At 39.8% G+C, this 22,288-nt stretch overlaps 1 protein-coding gene across 1 annotated transcript in view; it reads left to right on the top strand.

The window, feature by feature from the left end:
• Positions 1–3,409: 3,409 nt before the first annotated feature.
• LOC122729041 (sodium-coupled monocarboxylate transporter 1-like) overlaps positions 3,410–22,288 on the top strand; it is a 34,708-nt gene continuing 15,829 nt past the window's right edge. The window contains exons 1-9 of the mRNA XM_043967708.1: positions 3,410–3,760; positions 9,333–9,398; positions 10,394–10,445; positions 10,901–10,968; positions 11,791–11,945; positions 13,386–13,526; positions 16,087–16,216; positions 17,415–17,503; positions 21,147–21,259. Coding sequence (XP_043823643.1) covers positions 3,410–3,760; positions 9,333–9,398; positions 10,394–10,445; positions 10,901–10,968; positions 11,791–11,945; positions 13,386–13,526; positions 16,087–16,216; positions 17,415–17,503; positions 21,147–21,259 — 1,165 coding nt within the window. The remainder of the gene's footprint in view (positions 3,761–9,332; positions 9,399–10,393; positions 10,446–10,900; positions 10,969–11,790; positions 11,946–13,385; positions 13,527–16,086; positions 16,217–17,414; positions 17,504–21,146; positions 21,260–22,288) is intronic.

Here is a 22,288-nt window from a genome sequence, read left to right as displayed (position 1 = left end):
ACAGTGCCTGGCACATAGTAGGTGCTTACTAAATGTTTATTGACTGACTACCAAGAATACTAAGGAAGGAGGCATAGAATAGAAGGAAGAATGATGGACTTGGAATCAGAAACATCAGCTCAAATGCCTGCTCTGACCCTCAGGGCTCTTGGGCAATTGGCTTAACCTTTCTGAGCCTCTATTTCTCCTTCTGTAATATGGGTAGGACTAGATGATCTATAAGGTCTCTTATGACTCAAAATCTATGATCTTATGTCTTCTACAGTATTACTGACATGGTCATTCAGTCCTTATGCAATTCAAATATCAATGAGTATTTTACATAATTGTGGGTGGGTATAGGAAACAAGCCTTTATTAAGTGCCTACTATGGTTTAGACTGTACTAAGTGCTTTAAAAATATCTTATTTGCTCTTCACAAGGAGGTAGATGCTATTGTTATCCCCATTGTGCAGTTGAGAAAACCAAGACAAAGGGAGGTTAAATGACTTGCCCAGGATTACATATCCAGAAAATTTGGGGGCAAAATTTTTTTATAATAAAAGTATTTTATTATTTCCAGTTACATGTAAAGATATTTTTCTTTTTTTTCTTTTTTAGTGAGGCAACTGGGGTTAAGTGACTTGCCCAGGGTCACACAGCTAGTAAGTGTTAAGTGTCTGAGGCCGGATTTGAACTCAGGTACTCCTGACTCCAGGGCATGTGCTCTATCCACTGGGCCACCTAGCTGCCCAAGATATTTTCCAACATTTGTTTTCATAAGACTTTTAGTTCCAAATTTTTCTCCCTCCCTCCATTCCTTCCCCCCTCCCCACAACAGAAAGCAATCTGATACAGGTTATATATGTACAAGCGCATTAAACACCTTTCTGCATTAGTCATGTTGTGAAAGAAGAATCAGAACACAAAGGAAAAACCTCAAAAAAGAAAAAAAACAAGCAAAAAGTAGAAACAGTATGATTCAATCTGCATTCAGAATTCACAGTTCTTTTTTCTGGATGTGGAGAACATTTTCCATCATGAGTTCTTTGGAATGTCTTGGATCATTATATGACTGAAAAGAGCCAAGTTGATTCCAGTTGATCATCACACAATGGTGCTGTTACTGTGAACAATGTTCTCCTGGTTCTGCTTTTACTGAAATCTGCTTGCTCATCATTCCTTATAGCACAATGGTATGCCAATTACATTAATATACCACAACTTGTCCAGCCATTCCCCAATTGATGGGCATTCCCTCAATTTCCAATTCTTTGCTAGCACTAAGAGAGATGCTATAAATATTTTTGTACATGTGGGTCCTTTCCCCTTTTTTATGATCTCTTTGGGATACAGACTTAGTGGTGGTATTACTGGGCTAAAGGGTATGCACAGTCCCATAGCCCACAGTTCCAAATTGCTCTCCAGAATGCTCAGATCAGTTCAAAACTCCTCCAACAGTGCATTAGTTTCTGAGGCAAATTTCAAGTCTTCCTGACTTCAGTATTCTGTCCAATGCACTACCCCACTACCATAGGGTAGTCCTAGTTATAACTTTGTTTTTTTACTTTGCAGGTTTTCTCATATCTGTGTATTATTCATCTTTGTCAATCAGTCCACCAAGGATTTATTATTTGTCAGCCCCTTCATATTTATCCTTAGGTTCTTCATTGATCCATTTGGCATTAGTTTTAAAAATCGGTGTCAGCAAATGCAACCTTTAGTCTCTTCCTCCAGGTCCCAGCAACTGACCTGTGGGCAGGGAAACACCTGTCATTTGTGGTTGCCATCCCAACAGTAGAAGTCAGACGAACCAATAGGCTTCTATTAAGAATTCACCTTATGGGGCAGCTAAGTGGTGCATTGGATGAAGCACTGGCCCTGGATTCAGGAGGACCTGAGTTCAAATCCAGCCTCAGACACTTGACACTTACTAGCTGTGGCACCCTGAGGAAGTCACTTAACCCTAATTGCCCTGCAAAAAAAAAAAAAAAGAATTCACCTTTCTTGGGCAGCTAGGTGGTACATTGGAGATACCACCTACCCTGGATTCAGGAGGACCTGAGTTCAAATTCAGCCTCAGACACTTGACATTTACTATCTGTGTGACCCTGGACAAGTCACTTAACACTCATTGCCCTGCAAAATAATTCACCATTCTCTAGACACCTGAAAAGTGTACCTAAGTACTGAAAACACCCCTGCCCCCAAAAGTTAATTTGTCCCTGCCCTGAAGGAATTTATATTTGAACAGGGGAGATATACATATAGAAATATATACATAATATTTACAAAATGAATACAAGTTAGTTTTGGGAGCAAGTGAACTGGAAGCTTGGGGGAGGAGGGGAACTCAGATAAGATTTCATGAAGGAGATGGAGATTCAATAGAGTTTTTGAAGAAATCAGAGATTCCAAGAGAGGAGGAAGTGGGTTCAGCTCTAGCCTGGGCACAGACTAGATGCTTGGTCATTATTTGATGAATGTATTCATCATAATTTGCCTTTTTTAAATTATAAAAGTTTTTTATTTTCCAGTTACATGTAAGGATAGTTTTCAACATTTGTTTTTATAAGATTTCTAGTTTAAAAATTTTCTCCCTCCTTCCCCTTCCTTCCCCCCTCCCCAAGACAGCAACATAATTTGTCTTAATAGGATCTCACCTCACTCGTTATTAGATGAGTTGTTGGCAAGTGTGTAAGCCAATTCCGTGTAAATTAAATAATGTTGGAACTACTCAGATCCTAATCCAATTACACACATTATTTTGACCTTTGGATCAAAGCCAGACAGTTGGGAACTTAATAAGGCCCGGGGGAAGGGATAGGGAGGGGGGACTGGGGATTCTATTCCCAGAATGTAGGTAGTCGCATAGGTAAGACATAAAACTTGGACCTACATTCTTTCCCTCTCGTCCGAATTTGCCTCCTACTTCTCCAATCTAGTGGTCAAAACTTTCATTTCCTTCTGGTTAGTTACGGAAAGTTCAAGGACGCAGGTCTCCTCACAGTGAGCACCAGCCCAAATACCCGGCTTCAAGCCTCCTCAATCCTCAATGCAGCAAGCAGGTAAGTAGGCTACCCAGCCTTAGCGGAGCGCTCAGACGGTTCTTCCCAGACCCGATCTCCTTCCACCTCCTGAGTGGACAGCTCCCTTCCTTGATTCAGAAGGCGTCTCAGAAGCAATCTTCACACCCCTAGCACTACCCTCATAGTCCAGCCTGGGTTCAGAGGAGGGCAGAGGCACCACGCTCCAGTAACTTGAGCCTCCTTAGACAACACCTGGAGGAGCTGGGCTAACAGAGACCAACAGACGGGCGCTCAGGACGCCAGCCCTGCCTGGCCCGGACAGACGAAATCTCCGGAGCAAAGCAGTGCCCAGGACACGGGCTCTACCTGTTTGCAGAGAAGAAAGTTTGCGCAGAGTAGCCATGAGCATCCATCAGGAAACTGGGACCTTCGGGGTGTGGGACTATTTGGTGTTCGCCGGTATGCTGTTCATCTCAGCAGCCATTGGCATTTACTATGCCTTCTCCAGAGGTGGCCGGCAGACCCCGAAGGAATTCATGGTGGGAGACCGGCAGATGACGGCGATGCCAGTGGCGCTGTCTCTCACAGCCAGCTTCATTTCGGCCATCACCGTTCTGGGGACACCCTCTGAGGTCTATCGCTTCGGGGCCATATTCAGTATGTACGCTATCAGCCAAGTCTTAGTGGTCCTCATCACTGCAGAGGTTTTCCTCCCAGTCTTTTACAAGCTGGGCATTGCCAGCACCTACGAGGTAAGGAGACATCTCTGCACACTGCCCTTCCTTTCTGTGCTTAATAAATATGTGGCAGAAAGCTCATTACACTGAGGTTTTAATTTAGAGCTGGAAGGGCTGATAGAGGTCATGTAGGCCAATCCTTTTTAATGCACAGGAGACAACTCTGGCCTAGAAGAGTGACTTGCCCAAGGTCACACAAGTAGTAAGTGCCACAGTGTCATTCCAAATCAAGAACTTTTTTATGTTCCCTGTGCTGCCTTCCCATATATCAAAAGCCATCTCCTTTGCTTCTCCACCATTTCTTGGGGAGTGGAGCACCAAAAAGGCAGAAGGACCTTGGTTAGTTATTTGTCCTCAATCCTGTTGGCTCAGAGGGAAGTGGGTTGCTTTGATTGTTTTAAGCAGCCATACAAACCCTCTGCCCCTGAAATGTGAACCTTTGCTCCAGAGACAACAAACTCTAAATCACAGTTAGAGTGGACTGTGAAAATAAAATTACTATCCCAATTGAGGGAGAAGGGATTGTGACCTGGGCCAAGAGTGAAGAGAGGTGGGCTTTGACCTAAATTTTTTCATTTTGGTTTCCACAAGACAATGAAGCCCTAGTACCCATCTCAATGTCACCATCTGTGTCCTCCCTGTGAAGCTGTCCCTACATAAAACACCTTTCTGGCTTCTCCTTTCCCCATATGTGAAAAGAACAGTAAGAAAAATAACCCTTACCTTATAGCTACCTAAAGGTAGTGTGGCTCAGTGGATAGCTATGGAGTCAGGAAGATGGGGCTGTGGTTGGGGGGAGGGGTGTCCAGCCTTCCCTCTGACTGTGAGCTCTTCCATTGGACTGTGAGCTGTTTGAGAGTCGGGGCTGTTTGCCTTTGTATCTGCAGAAGTTAGTCCAAAGCCTGGCTCATTGTAGACCTCAGTAAATGCTTATTGGCTAATTAAAATATTAGCTGTGTGACCCTGAGCAAGTCACTTAACCCAATTGCCTCAAACATCCTGGGCCATCTCCAATCCGGATGTATACCTTGCCACTGGGCCCAGATGTCTGTGGAGGAGAGAGTGAGGCTGGTGACATTGCACAGCCATTCCTCACTTAAAGCCAATTCACTGCAAGTCATGACATCACCTCTGACACCTCAAAACTGGATCTGAAAATATCCCTCTATCAAAGAATTACTTACACACATGATCCAATCAAAATTTAAATAAAAGTTTTCATTATCTGACCCACAGAGGTATGACTGGGAGAAGTTTAAACTTCAAGTCCCCAAACAAAGGGGAAAGTGATAATTTTATAGAGGAGAGAAGGTGGTGGGGGGAGAGACTTAGGACTGAAAAGTTATAGCTTTTTTGGGAATGAGGATGCTAACTACTGGGGAGTGGGATACCTTAAATAGTAAATAGACCACTTTCCTAACTTGAGATTGTTGTCATTACCTGGTCCTGATGACATGGCAAACACAACTGGCTCCCAATTAGGCTTATGCTATAAATTTCAAGGCACCCAACTCTCTGGGTGTCCTTGACATGTCTGTTTTGTTATCTGTTTGACTAACCACTATCTGGTTAATTAACTTCTTTGCTTTTCCAAGGAAAGAGTAATCTCTAACTGATCCCAGCAAGTTGATCGACCATATTTCTCCACAGTCAGAGTGTCCTCCTCAGGGTCAGAGTATCCTTAACTGGACCCAGGCCTACTAGACTGCCACTACATTTCCCCACTTTGTCTTTGAATAGCTAAGGGAAAAGAGGGCAGAGGTCTGTCTCCTATAACTGCTTAATTCTGAGTTCAAACTTAAGGCCAACCAAGCTAGTATGTATGGGATCTCTGTGAATTTTCCCTTGTGCCTTCAAGGTAAATCCAATTGTAAAATGGACTTGTGGTCCTGTTTAATGGCCCAAATTCTTGGGATTCCAACTGATATTACAGCCAGGCAGTGTTATAATAAAAGACCTTGCTTTTCTTTTTCAGATCTGTAAGGTCGAATTAGTCTAATTGTTCAAATTGCATCCCAGAGGGGAATCCCTCCATATATTTTCTCCCTGCTCCATGGGAAGCTGGGCTGTGTGAGGTGCTAGCTACCCAGATATCATCCCCATGTCCAGGGAGATATTGACACCAAGTTGGTGCAGGTAGATAGGTTCAGGAGGGTTACAGCCTTTTGAATCAGGGCTCTGTAAAAATCTATGTAAAATATTTGATTAAAACAATAACTTCAAATAGCTTAGTTAACAGTATTAGTTCTTATTCACAGTACTTCAGAACATGGGGTCAGCAGACCAACTTCCTAACCCATTCATTCTTTTTTTAACAGTATAGGTTTTTTTTCAAACAACATAGAGATTATAAGAGAAATTGCTTTTCAACCATATCTAATGCAATTGTTTACCAAATTTACAGTATAAGAAAATTTAGAAATATAATACCTTAAAACAATATTAGGATTTTTTTAAAACTTGAAACAAAACCAATTAATTACCAAGCAGGTGTTCTTAATTTAGTTGTGTCTACTTTTGCTCTATACTTTACACAGAAAATCATTTATGTAACATTTGCCCTATGGCAAGCAATTTATAGTCATGTGATCCTCACAACAATCCTGGGAGGTAAGCTCTATTATCATCCCCTTTACAGAAAAGTAAACTGGGTCACACAGCTCCTGGATTTCTTAATACCAAATAACAAATCTTTTTAATGTTAAATTCTAATTTGCCATAATAATCCTGATAGGAGAGCACACATTCAGACCATGTTATTTCCTTTAGGGCAGATTTTGGCTTAAATCAAATCAACTGTGGATTTATAAAAGCTAATGGTAACACTTTAATTTCTATTGCCCAATATTCTGCATTTGTAAAAGAAAAATATTATCATTCATAAATTCACATAATACCTTTGCGAAAGGCACATAGTAACAATTTCCTTGCTATGTAAAAAATTGTTTCCTACTTTTCTCTAATGAGCTAGGATCTCTGCCCCTACCTTTGAAATTTATCAGATAACAAATTGAAGTTCAAATATGCAGGCTTTTTTTCCCCTTTTGTTACAGAGGTTTTTTTTTTGTCACAAGCATTTTGTGGCCTGCAGGTAAAGAGACTTAATGCTGACAGGGCATGGCCTGTTTCACAGGGATTGACAAATTCTCAATTTGGATAGCACAAGGAGATATTTAAGATTCCATATAATAAGCACATTAACAAATAACCAATATCTTTACCATAACCAAAATTTGTTACATTAGATTTAATGTCTTCCTAAAAATTTATCCTAAAAATGATTAAGTAGATGCTTTTCTAACCTTACTTGTTGGAACTGAAGACAAAATCTGAAAAATCCTTCTTAGGAAAGTATATATCTATCTATATCCATTTCTATCTCCATCTCCATCTCCATTTCCATCATCTCTTTCTCTACCTCTACCTCTACCTCTATCTCTACCTCTACCTCTACCTCTATCTCTATCTCTATCTCTATCTCTATCTCTATCTCTATCTCTATCTCTATCTCTATCTCTATCTCTATCTCTATCTCTATCTCTATCTCTATCTCTATCTCTATCTCTATCTCTATCTCTGTCCCTGTCCCTGTCCCTGTCCCTAACTCTATCTCTATCTCTATCTCTATCTCTATCTCTATCTCTATCTCTATCTCTATCTCTATCTCTATCTCTATCTCTTGTTGTTAAGACCATTACTGTCCTATATCATTAATTGGCCATTCACTTTTTCCCTCTTGAAAAAAACAACACTGCAGTATTAATGACATTCCATGATTATGTAGGAAAGCTCTGCACTGTTTCTGCTTTGCAAGAGCTCTTTAAGATAAACACCCCTGAAGATACAGAAGCCTTTCAATAACAATAATAGCTTGTCTATTGAGCTTGAAGGTTTGCATACCTTACAAAAGTTATCTCATTTGATTCTCACAACAACCCTGGGACATAGGTACTATCATCACCCCCATTTTATACATGAGTAAACAGGTCAAGTCACTTGACCAAGGTTATACAGCTAGCAAGTGTCTGAGATAGAGTTTGAAGTTAGGTTTTTCTGACTCCAAGTTCAGCATCCTATCCACAATACCAGCTAGCATCCTTTTAGCGTGCCCCCCCCCAATGTTTCTGTGACAGAAGCTGGCTTTTGTTTCTCACTATAATGATTGAAAAACAACCTCCTTTCACTTCAGTTAGCATTTGCCTACACAGGTAAAGAAAAGACAAATACAAAATTGTAGCTATGGAGGTGGTCATTTGCATCATTTATCTGACTTGACCTTTTACAGAGGAGGTAGCTGAGGCCCAGAGAAGTGGCTTGATCCAAATCATACATGTAGTGTGTGCTACACAAAGTAGCTGATCTGGAATTTGAACCCAGGTTCCCAATTCCAAATCCTGTACTTTCCTTCCATAGATATCTTCTGATAGAGAGCTGTGATACACACGCATCCACACACACACACTCACATACACACACATTGGTTATGACTGGTCAGCTAGGGAAGCAGCTGTGCCAATCGAAAGGACAGTAGACTTGGAGTCTGAGGACCTGGGTTCAAATTCTGCCTTTGCCACTTACTATCAGAAAAACTTTGAGGTCAGATATGATCTTTGAGGTCCATTCTTGTTAGAAATCATCACAGCTCAGAATTAGCTCAAAGACCTTAACCTCCTCAGAGTGGGCTCATGGAGGGAATAACATTCATACCCAATTGGGAGGAGTAATCTATTTAATCCTACAGGAAAGTAGGAGGGGAAGACGATAAGGAAGGAAGGGTGAAAAAAGGGAGTGCAGAGTGGGGGAGAGGATAGTCAAAAGGAAAACACTTTTGAGGAAGAACAGGTAAAAAGAAGATAGAAAACAGAGTAAATATGGGAAGGGAATAGAATGGAGGGAAATAGTTATGATGATTGATTATAATGGCAAAACATATGGTACCTAGTTTCCTGGGCTATTATGAAGAAAATTCTCTGTCAAGTTTAAGGTACTATATACAGGTTATGATGAACAGGATACTATCAGAAAAACCTGGAAAGACCTACATGAACTAAAGCAGAATGAAATGTACTGTATACAAAATAATAGCAATAGTGTAAGATGATCTGCTGGGAAGTATGTGGTTGTTTTCAGCAAGGCAATGATCTAACATAACTCTGAAGGACTTATGAAAATTGCAACCCATCTACAGAGAAAGAACTGATAGTATCTGAAAACAGATGGAAATACATTTAAAATTTTTTTCCTCTTTGACAGTTCCTTAATCTGAAATTTTGGCATTTTTTGACTGTTTTCTCTCACAACCTAGCTAATGTGGGAATATTTTTCATGACTACCCATGTATAACTTATTTTGAATTGCTTGAGTTCTTGTGGGTGGGGAGTGGGAATGGAGGGAGGAAGAGAAGTTGAAACACAAAGTTTAAAAAAATTGATGTTAAAATTTGTTTTTACATATATTTGGGAAAATAAAATTCTATTTTGCAAAAGAAAAAAAAGCAATCTATAATGCAATGATAGTGTGGGACACTGTTACATGAAACTATTGATCGTGCATATTAACCATTTTACCTTTTAAATTATTTTTAAAGTATTTAGAGCTTCGTTTCAACAAACACATTCGCCTCTGTGGAACAATCCTCTTCATCTTTCAAACGGTTAGTAATTCTCCAGTCCCTTTACACACACACACACACACACACACACACACACACACACACATTCAAAGTGTTTTGGGAAACTAAACATTTTGGTTTAGTTTAGTGTTCTGTTCATAACATCTGGGATGTTTTAAGGAGCTGAGTGGATTTATGGGATGTTTAAATGAAAAATGAAAAGAAAAAAGAATGGAGAAAAGCGGCCTCTCATTGCAGGGCACTGACCATAGATATTCTTAAACAACCTTCAGAAAACATTCTTATTGGAACCATAATTTGTTGATCAATTGCCACTGATGAATGAATTTCAGGAAAGCATTTACAATGTTCCAGACCTGTGTTAAGTGCTGGGGATACAAGGTGGTCTATTCCACAGCTGGACAGCTCCAACTGGGGGACATTTCACCTTTGGCAAAGTCTGCCCCTCTGCAACTGCTTGCTACAAGCAAGCAAAAGTGGCCGCTGACTTCAGGAAACTTACCTTCTAATAATGGAAGACAATCTGTATGAGAGGCTAGAGTTGGAAGGACAGGACAATGTGAAGGGTACACTCCAGTTAAAATTGTTTGAAATTGGCTGGGAAGTAGCATGATTGTCCTGGGTTTAATCAAGATAAGATGAAAGCTTACCAATCAGAGCCTGGGTTGCCAGTCTGAATTCTTGTGGGAGAAGAATAAAGTAAGAGTGTGACTTGGAGATGACTATGTGTATAAATTTATCTTGGGTTTTGATTAAATATCAAATCAACAAAACATACAAATGAATGAGTGGGTTAGTGAACCCACTTGTTCCTGAGAAATGAAACTTAGTGACCTATAATAGGGAATTAGGGGTTTGAATGAGAAGCTCTTCCTTCACTCTATACCCCAAATATAAATGCAACCATAGGAAGATGGGGAGTGGTATATTTGAATACTAAGAAGACTGTAATAAAACGGTTTTATATATTTAAGAATTCCATGTCCATATTCCACATTCTGGCTTGACTTTTCTAGATTCTATATACTGGGATTGTTATTTATGCTCCAGCTCTTGCTTTGAATCAAGGTAAGTTTTTGCACATTTAATAGTCCTACATGGGGTTAATTTTGAATAAGCTTTTCCAAATGGAGGGAGTGGCCCCAGGGCCAAAGGAGTATTGAGATGTGATTTTCAGAGTTGATGTGATTGTGCAGGAAGATGTGTTTCTAGAGATAATGGTGAAATCCAGGGGAGCAGCCAGGTGTGAAAGGATGAATGAGGTGGTTACTCTGGGTTTCCATCTCAAATGGAAGATCTGGGAGGAGCCTTCTCAGATGCACAAAGACTAGTTGCAGAGCCAGGATATGAAACCAGGTCCTCTCCCTCCTTAAGCAGCCCTATTTGAACTGCAAATATGTTTGTTTTGTGAAATCTTAATGGAAAAAAGAGAATCTTAAAGAAATTTGGGATGTGGGGTGTGGTTCTTGAGAGCCAGTACACAATTCATGGGTATTAATTTGTATTTCCCTTTTTTTCTTCAGTCACAGGATTTGACCTGTGGGGTGCAATCATTGTCACAGGAGTGGTCTGCACTTTCTACTGCACAATGGTATGCCTACCATTTATTTCCATTGGGTCATGTCTCATGAAGTCTACATAACTACAAATTCTAGGACTCAGGCACTGTTCCTCTTCTTTAATTATACATGGATGAAAAAATATATACATGGATGATAGGAAGTATTCAGAGGGAAAAAAGTTTATATTTCCTTATCATATTTGATGAATTTGTGTGTGTGTGTGTGTGTGTGTGTGTGTGGTGGTAGTGTAAGTGAGGCAAGAATACTCAGGTTAATTTGGAGGGAGTTAGGGTCTTGTTACAGTGCTATGCATTGAGGACAATGTGGTATTGTGAGGTAATCCCAGAGGTGTGGAGCCAAGATGGAGGAGGAAAAAGGCAGGGACTCAACTGAGCTTTTCCAGATTCCCCTTCAAATATCTTTAAAATAATGTCTCAAAATACATTCTGGGGCAGCAGAAGCCACAAAAGGATGGGGTGAAACAATTTTCCAGCCCGAGACAACCTTCTAAGATGAGAGGAAAGGTCTGTCGCACAGGGATGAGAGTGTAATGCAGTCCAGTGCAGGCCATGCCAGGACAGTGCAGACCAGACCCCGCATACCAGTGGGGAGACCGTCCTTCCCCCTGTGTCCCCACCACTGGATTCAGAGCCAGAAGACTGGACTTCACACCTTGGCTACACCCCTTACTACAAGTGTGTTAACTTGGACAAGTTATTTAACCTCTCTAGCCCAATTTTTTCATTTGTGAAATTGAGGTATTGGATTAGGTGACCCCTTAAGGTCCCTTCTGGCTCCTATGAGCCAATGATCAGATTGGTAATATTTTAAATGTACTTTCCCCAACAAAGGGTGGTTTCAAAGCTGTCATCTGGACAGATGTTTTCCAAATTGGAATCATGGTGGCAGGACTTTTGTCTGTGATCATCCGGGCTGCTGAGATTCAAGGTGGGATCAACAATATTCTAAATGATTCCTATCATGGAGGAAGATTGAACTTCTGGGAGTAAGTTTTCATTTGTCCCTTTGTGTGTGTGTGTGTATGTGTGTGTGTGTGTGTGTATGAGAGAGAGTATATGAATATGTTTTTATATATATGTGTGTGTGTGTTTATATATGTGAGTGAGTGTGAGTATGTGCTTATATGTGTTGTGAGTGTGTTTATGTATATGTGTGTATTTATATGCATGTGTTATTAGGATAAATTTTCAGTGGAAACAGTAGTTATTTTACAATTTAATTAATTTTCTGTTGAATTGATTTATTTGCTTTTTTGCATTTTGAAAAACACGTTTTAAATTTTAGGCAGCAGCTAGGTGGCGCAGTGGATAAAGCACTGGCCCTGGATTCAGGAGGACCTGAGATCAAATGCGGCCTCACACACTTGACACTTACTAGCTGTGTGACCCTGGGCAAGTCACTTAACCCTCATTGCCCCGAAAACAAAAGCAAACAAACAATAACTTTACATTTTAACCAGAAGGGGCACCAGCTATTATTCACTGTTGAGTGCTGCAGTTTCTGGATGACACTTTCTCATATCAGTAGAGAAGTAGAGGAGCTCAGCTTGCTTGGTCACATCAGTTACCTAATTTATCTCCATTAGACTTTTCCTGTGAGATCACATGAAAAATATCATGTATACATCAAAGCCTTGAATGCCAGAATTAGAAATGTAATCTTTTCAAAGGTTCCTAAGAGCAACCAAAAAATGTTTTACAAAGTTCAAAAATGAACTGGAGTGGTTTATATCATGAGATGGTGGTTATATTGAATTTTTTTTTTTTTTTTGGTGAGGCGATTGGGGTTACGTGACTTGCCCAGGGTCACACAGCTAGTGTCAAGTGACTGAAGCCGGATTTGAACTCAGGTCCTTCTGACTCGAGGGCAACTGCACTATCCATTGTGCCACCTAGCTGCCCCGGTCATATTGAATTTTAACAAGAAATATCAATATATTAAAATTTTAAATAATTAACCTTACAAGGGTTTAAAAAAGATTTGTAGCATTTATAATCCTGAAATTATTGAATCTTAAGACTGCAATCGGACTTCTCCGACACCCTGTCTTATCTCGTTTGATCCTCACTACAACCCTACCCATTCTATAGTTGAGGAAACTGAGGCTCACAGAAATTAAGTGACTGGCCTAGAGTCACACAGCTAGTATGTGTCAGAAGGTGGATTTGAGCTCAGGTCTTCTTGCCTCCAGGTGCAGATGCTCTGTGCACTATGGCGCCATCTAGCTGCCTAGAAAAAGGGCCTTAGTTTTCTTTCTTTTTTCCTTCCTTCCTGTCTGTCTGTCTTTTTAAGCCCTTACAGTTTCAAAGTTCCAAGGGATGATTTTTCATTTCATTGGGATTAAATAAGAATGGTTTCCACAATGTTAGACTCTGTGCAATAATTGTCTGACATTTTGTCTCTTTCTTTTTCTTTTGACATTTAGCTTCAATCCAAACCCTTTGCAAAGGTATAGCTTCTGGACAATTGTCATTGGGGGGACCTTCACATCAACCAGCATCTATGGCATCAATCAATCCCAGGTCCAGAGGTACATCGCTTGCAAAAGCAGGTTCCAAGCAAAAATGTAAGAGAGACTCCGGTCTCAACAGTCTTTCAATGTCCTTCAATTTTTATAAAGGTCTTTTAAACTCTTTATATAATGGTAAATAGGGCAGCAAGGTGGTGAAGTGGATAGGGCACCAGGCCTGGCGTCAGGAAGACTCATCTTCCTGTGTTCAAGTATGGTCTCCAACATTCACCTGCTGTGTGACCTTGGGCAAGTCACTTGACTCAATTTGCCTCGGTTTCTTCATGTGTCAAATGAGCTGGAGAAAGAAATGGCAAAGCACTCTGGTATCTTTGTTAAGAAAACCCCAAATGGGGTCAGGAAGAGTCAGACACCACTGGAAAACAACTGAAATGGTAAGTAACATAGCAAAAATAATAATATAATAACATAAAAATAACATGATATTAAATGCGGATGCTGCTACTGAGGGTGATGATGATAACAATGGTGATGGTGGTGATGCTGCTGACAATGGTAGTGATTATGGCGGTGATGATTGTGCCAAAGATGGTGGTGATGATGATCATTGTATTGCTAAGAAAAGCTAGGTCTTTCATAGTTGATCATATTAGTGTTGCTGTTACTGTGTACAATGTTTCCCTGGTTCAAGTCATTTCATTTCACTTTGTATCAACTCATAAAAGTCTTCCCATGTTTTTCTGAAACCATCCTGTTTCTCATTTCTTATAGCACAATAGTATTCCATCACAATCATATACCATTATTTGTTCAGCCATTCCTCAGTTGATGGGCATCCCCTCCATTTCCAATTCTTTGCCACCACAAAAAAGCTGCCATAAATATTTTTGTAAATATAGGTCCTTTCCCTTTATCTTTAAAAATATCTTTGGGGATATGAACGGGCAGTTTTCAGAAGAAGAAATCAAAGCTATCTATTGCCATATGAAAAAATACTCTAAATCACTATTGATTAGAGAAATGCAAATTAAAATAACTCTGAGGTACCACCTGACACCTATCAGATTGGCTAATATGAAAAAAAGGAAAATAATAAATGTTGGAGAATCTGTACAAAAATTGGAACACTAATGCATTGTTGGTGGAGCTGGGAACTGATCCAACCACTCTGGTAAACAATTTGGAATTATGCCCAAAGGGCTATGGGACTGCGTATACCCTTTGACTCAGTAATACCACCACTATGTTTGTATCCCAAAGAGATCATTAAAAAGGGGAAAAGACCCACATGTACAAAAATATTTATAGCAGCTCCTTTTGTGGTGGCAAAGAATTTGAAATTGAGGGAATGCCCATCAATTGGGGAATGGCTGAACAAGTTGTGGCATATGAATATAATGGAATACTACTGTGCAGGCAGATTTTAGAAAAACCTGGAAAGACTTAAGTGAAGTGATGCTGAGTGAAGAGAGCAGAACCAAGAGAACACTGTACACAGTAACAGCAATATTGTGTGATGAACAATGGGGATAGACTTGGCTCTTTTCATCAATGCAATGATCCAAGACAATTCCAAAGAACTCATGATGGAAAATGTTCTCCACATCCAGAAAAAAGAACTGAGGAAGATGAATGCAGATTGAACCATACTGTTTCTACTTTAAAAAAAAATTTTTTTTTGTTGTTGTTCTTTTGAGGTTTTTCTCTTTTGTTCTGATTCTTCTTTCACAGCATGATTAATGCAGAAGCATGTTTAATGTGATTATACATGTATAACCTGTATCAGATTACTTTCTGTCTTGGGGAGAGGAGAGGGAAGGGAGGGAAGGAGGTAAATTTGGAACTAAAAGTCTTATGAAAACAAATGTTGAAAAACTATCTTTACATGTAACTGGAAAATAATAAAATACTTTTATGATAGAAATAATATCTGTGGGATACAAACCTAGTGGTGGTATTGCTGGATCAAAGGGTACACACAGTTCTATAGTCCTTTGGACATAGTTCCAAATTGCTCTCCAGAATGTTGGATCAGTTGTACTGTAGGGTTTCTAAAGAAAGCAGCTAGTAGAGAGTGAAAAGAAAGAACTTGAACTCAGGTTGTCAAGGTCCAAGTACAGTGGCTCTACTCTTAGGCTACAATGCAGCCTACAGTTTTTTTGTTTTTGTTTTTTATTAGTGAGGCAATTGGGGTTAAGTGACTTGCCGAGGGTCACACAGTTAGTAAGTGTTAAGTGTCTGAGGCTGGATTTGAACTCAGGTACCCCTGACTCCAAGGCCAGTGCTCTATCCACTGCACCACGTAGCTGCCCCAGCCTATAGTTTTGATGACAGAAAGATTGTTAAGTTAGAGCAAAAACCCATTTTTGCATCCAACTAATGATAGTGTGTTTTTTGGTGAGGCAATTGGGGTTAAGTGACTTGCCTAGGGTCACACAGCTAGTAAATGTTAAGTGTCTGAGGCTGAATTTGAACTCAGGTCCTCCTGACTCCAGGGCCAGTTCTTTATCTACTATGCCACCTAGGTGCCCCATGATAGTGTGTTTTTACTTAATGTAACATGGAAAGAAAAATGCTAATGCTATGCTTCCCTCCCCCCATGCTATCCTTCCTTTTACATTCAAATGGTGGAATTTTATTTTATTTTTTGTTTTAGGTCTCTTTATATAAATCTTGTAGGACACTGGATAATTCTTGTCTGCACGGTACTTTGTGGGCTTGCCATTTATTCAAGGTACCATGACTGTGATCCTTGGACTTCAAAGAAAATATCAGCACCAGACCAGGTTCAGTACTATTGCTCTTTTGTGAATGCATTAGCCAAATTAATCAAGCATATTATGAAATGTCCATACTTATTCAGATAAAATTCTACATATTAAGCAAAAACCATATGGGAAGGCTAGAAACTCATTTTCATGAACTGGTATAAAAGATTTAGCAAATTCGTACTTGCAAAGTAATAGCTGACTATCAGATCCCTTTATGTCTTGGCAAGGGGGGAGAAGAAAAATTTTGAACTAACAATCTTATGAAGACAAATGTTGAAAACTGTTTTTTTATGTAACTAGAAAATAATAAAATGCTTTTATTATTAAATTAAAAAAAGAAATAAGAGTTATAGCTGAATGAGGCATTCTGGATCCAAAATTAAAATGCAAAGACAATTTTGGGGGGGGGGGCAGGGCAATGAGGGCTATTTGACTTGCCCAAGGTCACACAGCTAATAAGTGTCAAGTGTCTGAGGCTGGATTTGAACTCAGCTTCTCCTGAATCCAGGGCCAGTGCTTTCTTCACCGTGCCACCTACCTGCCCTGTGAAGACAAATTTTAAGATCATCTGGTTGACAATAGACTAGATGGGGCGGCTAGGTGGCGCAGAGGATAGATCACTGGCCCTGGAGTCAGGAGTACCTGAGTTCAAACCCGGCCTCAGACACTTAACACTTACTAGTTGTGTGACCCTGGGCAAGTCACTTAACCCCAATTGCCTCACTAAAAAAACCCAAAAAACAAAAAAAGACAATAGACTAGATGGATCCCAGTCATGTTTTAGAAATTAGTCTAATTACAAATATAAATACCAGTGGAAAGCAATGAGCAAATCACAGAGCCATTTAGCAGCATTGAAGCTTTTCTACCAACCAGCAAACATTTATTGAGCACCTACTATGTGCCAGACATTATGCTAAGCACTGTATCCAAAGAGAGCCATTATGGTTCTACAGAACAAGTTTTAGATTTGGATGCTCCAGAGAGATCCTGAGCTAATATAGTTTAGGAATACTTGCTTTACAAAGGTGATATCAAGTTTTGGAATAGAGCTAAATAATTATCTGAAACATTTATTTATATGAAATAGCTCATTCTCTGACAATGCTTAGATAACTGAGAAATTGATCTATTACCTTTATCAGTTACACAAACAAACAAATGTATTTTCTGACAATAAGAAGCAAACTTATTAAATCTGGAACTTTTCCAGCTCATGCCCTATCTGGTGATGGACATTTTGCAAGATTATCCAGGACTCCCAGGCCTGTTTGTTGCATGTGTATATGGTGGAACATTGAGGTATGAACTTTATGTAATTCACAAAGTGTAATTTTTGGAATGCTTTGTAATGACCTCCATATTTTCATGAGTTAAGTCGGATTTTAGATATAAGAATGATAAGCATGCAATTCATGTATGTATTCCATTGAATACTTTAAAGAATCATGATTTCATCTATGTCTATATGATAAATGAGATTATATATTTAAAGTATGCCTGGGGGCAGCTAGATGGTGCAATGGTTAAAGCACCAGCCCTGGATTCAGGAGTACCTGAGTTCAAATCCGGCTTCAGACACTTGACACTTACTAGCTGTGTGACCTTGGGCAAGTCACTTAACCCCCATTGCCTACAAAAAAAAAAAAAGTATGCTTGGAACATAGTAGATACTAAGTAAATGCTAGCTATTTTGTTATGGTTATCATCATCATTATTGTTATGTAGTGAGTTATCCTATTCCCTTTGAGGTTCCAATAATAATGACTAAATGTCAACAGTTTTCCCCTCAAAATTTACCAAAAATTGGTAGCCTAATAACTTATCTAAAAATATATAGATGGAGGAGCAGAACATCTGGATTCAAATTTTGCCTCTTGTACTTTCTAGCTTTGTTACTATGTACAAGTCATAACCTCTTTCTACCTCAGGCAATGCTCTAAAACTTTAAGATATGGAAGTATTGTTTGTGTTGGTGGAAGGAATTCCTTCCTATTCCAATGAAATTCCAGGTTGCTGATTGAAAGAAAAGACTATATTTGGACTCTTCTCAGAGCCCTAAAGGCAGAGAGTGATTCCAGTTTCAGGCCTAACAGCTTTGTGGCCCACACCTGCCAGTAGGGGACCTCTTGGCACACAAGGCTCTGAGGGCCCTAGGCTCCTTAGGCCTGAGCAGGGTCTGAAGAAGGGCCTGGGTTTTGTGGGAGTCTGGCTGGAATGGGAGTCCATCTGGATAGCCTGAGGTGATCCCCACATTAGTCGGGGCTCAAGCCCTGACTTGAGTTTTGTTTTGAAAGGTTATGCTTACACCAGCACTGTTTATTGGGGAATGGGGACAATCTTACTCCAGCATAGGGATGGGGCCTATGGCCGCAATCTGATTGGTTGGTAAATGGAGCAATCTGATTGGTCCAAACCCCAAGTCAGGTTTTCTTTCTTGAAGAGTTATGTAAGTTAACCCAGTATTGTTCTGAGGAGGAGCTGACACTCCAGCCCAGAATAGGTTAAGGCCTGGTATCATAGTTTGTAAAATCTGATTGGTCAACTGGTACCACCTGATTAGTTTCTCGCAGTGTGATTGGTCTACTTGGTACAATCTGATTGGTTGTTATTGTTATACTATACCTCGATGGGGGAATTATGTAAATGAAGGGTAGTGAAATGCCTTAATGTGATTGGTCAGAGGGGACCCCTTGAGGGGTATAAATACAGGTGAAGGACCTCACTTCATTGCATTCTCTAGCACATGCAGAAGAGTGCCCATCTTCAAGAAGATGAATAAAGCCTTCAATCACCAACTGCTGCCTGCTTGGAATTTTTCAACAGCGACCTGATAGCCACACTAGGGCTGCCAACACAAGAGCTGTGCAACACTATGAATGGTTAGCTGCGTTTTTAACACCGATTTATCTGTGCACAGGTGTTGCTACAAAATGGAAAAGGAAGGAGAGACAGCAAGCAAGCTAAATACAGGATAAATAGGGAATAATTAAGAGAGGGAAGGTACTAGAAACTCTACACCAACAAAATCACAGATTGCCCTGCCCCTTTTACTCCTCAAATAAAATTTTGGCATATTTTAAGGAAGATGAACTATAATAGTCCTTTCATTAGGAAGATGAAAAAAATCAACCTTTTTGCCTTCATCGTGATCAGTTGTGCCTTTCTGGGAGAAGAGAGATAGTTGGCATAGTACAAAGAGAATCAACTTGAAAATAGAGGACCTTTGGTTTAAAAAATTCCAGGTCTGCCACTTGTTACATGTGACCTTGGTCAAGTCAATTCCTTTCTCTCTGTAAAATGAGGGAGGTGGGGTTGGGCTGGATGATCTCTAAGCGTCCCTAAAGTTCTAAATGTATGACCATACAGCCTTCCAGGAGTACAAGGGCAGTATAAACAATGCCACATGTGATGTTTAAAATCTAAATTGTGGTCGCCTTAAATCAGAAGCTTCAGCCCCATTCTAGCCTAGAGTTCCAGCCTGGTTGGGTTCTTCCTGAAGTCCTCCTCCACGAAGCTGGAACTCTCTAGCAAGCTGATTGTGGAAGCTTTTTCATAGGTCTGGAACAGAGGTCCTTACACACTGCTTCAAGGTGATTGGTTGCTGTCCTCCAAATCCATTGGTTTTGAAGGTGTTCTCAAGTTGAGTTTACAGTCTAGTTTCTGAGAACAATACCTTCTTAAGGGCTAGTGTTAAGGGTTAAAATTCTAGCTAGTCTGTCTAAAATATCCAATGAGTGGTCGCCAATAAATTATAAGCTTTAGCAAGAGTTAGACTTTTAAGCATTTATTAAGGAGAATAAGAATTTGGTAAAGAGAGAAGAAAAAGGCCTAGATTCCTATCTATTAAAGGGAGAGCACATTTCTAGCTCTGCTCTCCACCAGAGTTCCAAAGGAAAGAGAGCGAGTCAGAGCACCCAGCTCTTCCTTCTTCCTCCCACTAGCCAACGTCACTCCCTGACGCCAAAGAAAAAGACTCCTGGTCTTGCCCTCCAAGACCTTCGCTTCATGGGCAGAACTATTCTACAGTAAGTCTCCAGCAGGTGGCATCATTCCAATCGTTACACTAGCTAGGTGTGATTACAATCCATTTAACTTGAAGTAGGCTTAATCAGCAGTCAATCACTCTCACTTGATTCAATCAGTATAGCTTAATCTCCAGGTGTGTCTTTGAGTATCTGCTAAATCCCATTATTTCATCACACATAGCAGAATGTAAGTAAGCTCCCTGAGTGTAAGGACTGTTTTCTATTTCTGTCTTTGCATCTCTAATGTCTTACATGGTGCCTAGCCTGTGGAAAGAACTCAGTGAATGTTTGTGGGATTGGATTGAATTAAATCAAATCCTGTGGTACTATGGAAAGAACACCAACTTCCTTTTTCTAGACCATTTCCTTATGTGTAAAATGAGAGGATTGGACAGAATGGTCTCTTCCAACACTAGATATATGATCTTATTTGAGGAATCGGTAGCCTTTGTTTGTCTTCTACTGCTTGGTATTATTATTCTTTGTCTATAAAATGAACTGGAGAAGGCAATGGCCGAGCACTCCAGTAATCTTCACTAAGAAAAGCCCACATGAGGTCACAGAGAGTCAGACATGACTGAGAATGATTGAACAACAACAACAAGGGGATAGACAAGATATTATTATACCGAAAGACTATGGACAAAAGCTTTACTGTGAGAAATACTTCTGTTTCTAGGCAGAAAAATGGAGCATGTCTGTGTGTGACCCTGAGCGAATCATTTAGCCCTGCTTGCCTCAGTTTCCACATTGGTACATTGAATTGAAAAAGAAAATGGCAAACCACTCTAGTTTCTTTGCCATGCAAACCCCAGAAGGGGTCATGAAGAGTCATATGACTGAAAATTACTAAACAACAACAACAAAATCTTCTTAAAATGCTTTACAGTAATAAGGTTTTCACTTGTCTCCTTCAGCACAGTGTCCTCCAGTATCAATGCTTTAGCTTTAGTCACGATTGAAGACCTCATCAAACCGCACTTTCAATCACTCTCAGAAAAAACTCTGTCTTGGTTTTTGAAAGGAACAAGTAAGTGACCACTGAAGTTTTATGGTTTTATCTGTAAACCTTTTTATATCCATCCTCAAAAACTTGGATGGATGTCTGCCATTACAAAAACAATTCTTTATTTCTACAGGTCTGGCTTAATTTAGGATGGTCAATTATTTTTGCAACAGCATGCAATCAAATTTAGAAGTGTCACAGAATCATAGCCTCTATGGAGTTGGAAGACACTCCATTGGTCAGAGGGTCCTATTTGTACCTAAAGAATGCCCTGTATAGCTTACTTACTAAGTGATAATCCAGCATTCACTTAAAGACCTTAAGTGATGGGGAACCTACTACCCACAATTAAGTGCTACACATGCACTCAAAAATTATCATGCAACAATACCATCTTCTTAGGGCCTTGGGCCTGTTGAAAACAAATCAAGTTCACAACATCCCATCCCTTGGTCATGGTCTTATGATGGCTACACCAGGACTAAAACCATGTATTATGCTGAATTAACAAATAAAATATTCACTACTCCCAACAAAGGAAAAGAAAGCAATAATAGTTCCAACCACCATCATGGTGTTGCCAAATCACAAATTGCTCAGAAGGTCACAATGGAGACAAAGGCCAGTTGATGATAGAAACTAGAAAACAAAACTGACCACCAGAACCAGGAGCCCTTGTAAGTAATTTTGTGCCAAAACACCTACAATAAATTATACCTGGAAATGGAAACTAAAAGTTTATCATCTCTTTGCTTGAGACATCCTTTGGCCCAAGATGATAGCTCCCTTCCTCTCACTCTATTAAAATTAGATATTCCCTAGTTCTCTGGCTACCCTCTGTCCATCTCAGGTATATCTACCTCTAGGGAAGTGAAACCACACCATTTGGCCCAATGTGTAATGATTCCCCTAATTTCTCTAGTGTTCTATATCCAATTTCCTCAACTTTTAATCATAGGCCAGGTATAATAATTAACTGGAAAACCCAACCTCACCATCAGAGACAGAATTGAGTTTAGCAGAGAATTATTAGGGAATGCAAAAATACAGTGA

The sequence above is a fragment of the Dromiciops gliroides genome, chromosome 5 (assembly GCF_019393635.1).
Source record: "Dromiciops gliroides isolate mDroGli1 chromosome 5, mDroGli1.pri, whole genome shotgun sequence".
Lineage (NCBI taxonomy): Eukaryota > Metazoa > Chordata > Mammalia > Microbiotheria > Microbiotheriidae > Dromiciops > Dromiciops gliroides.
The sequence above is the reverse complement of the archived record's forward strand: the minus strand, read 5'-3'. Positions and strand labels throughout refer to the sequence as shown.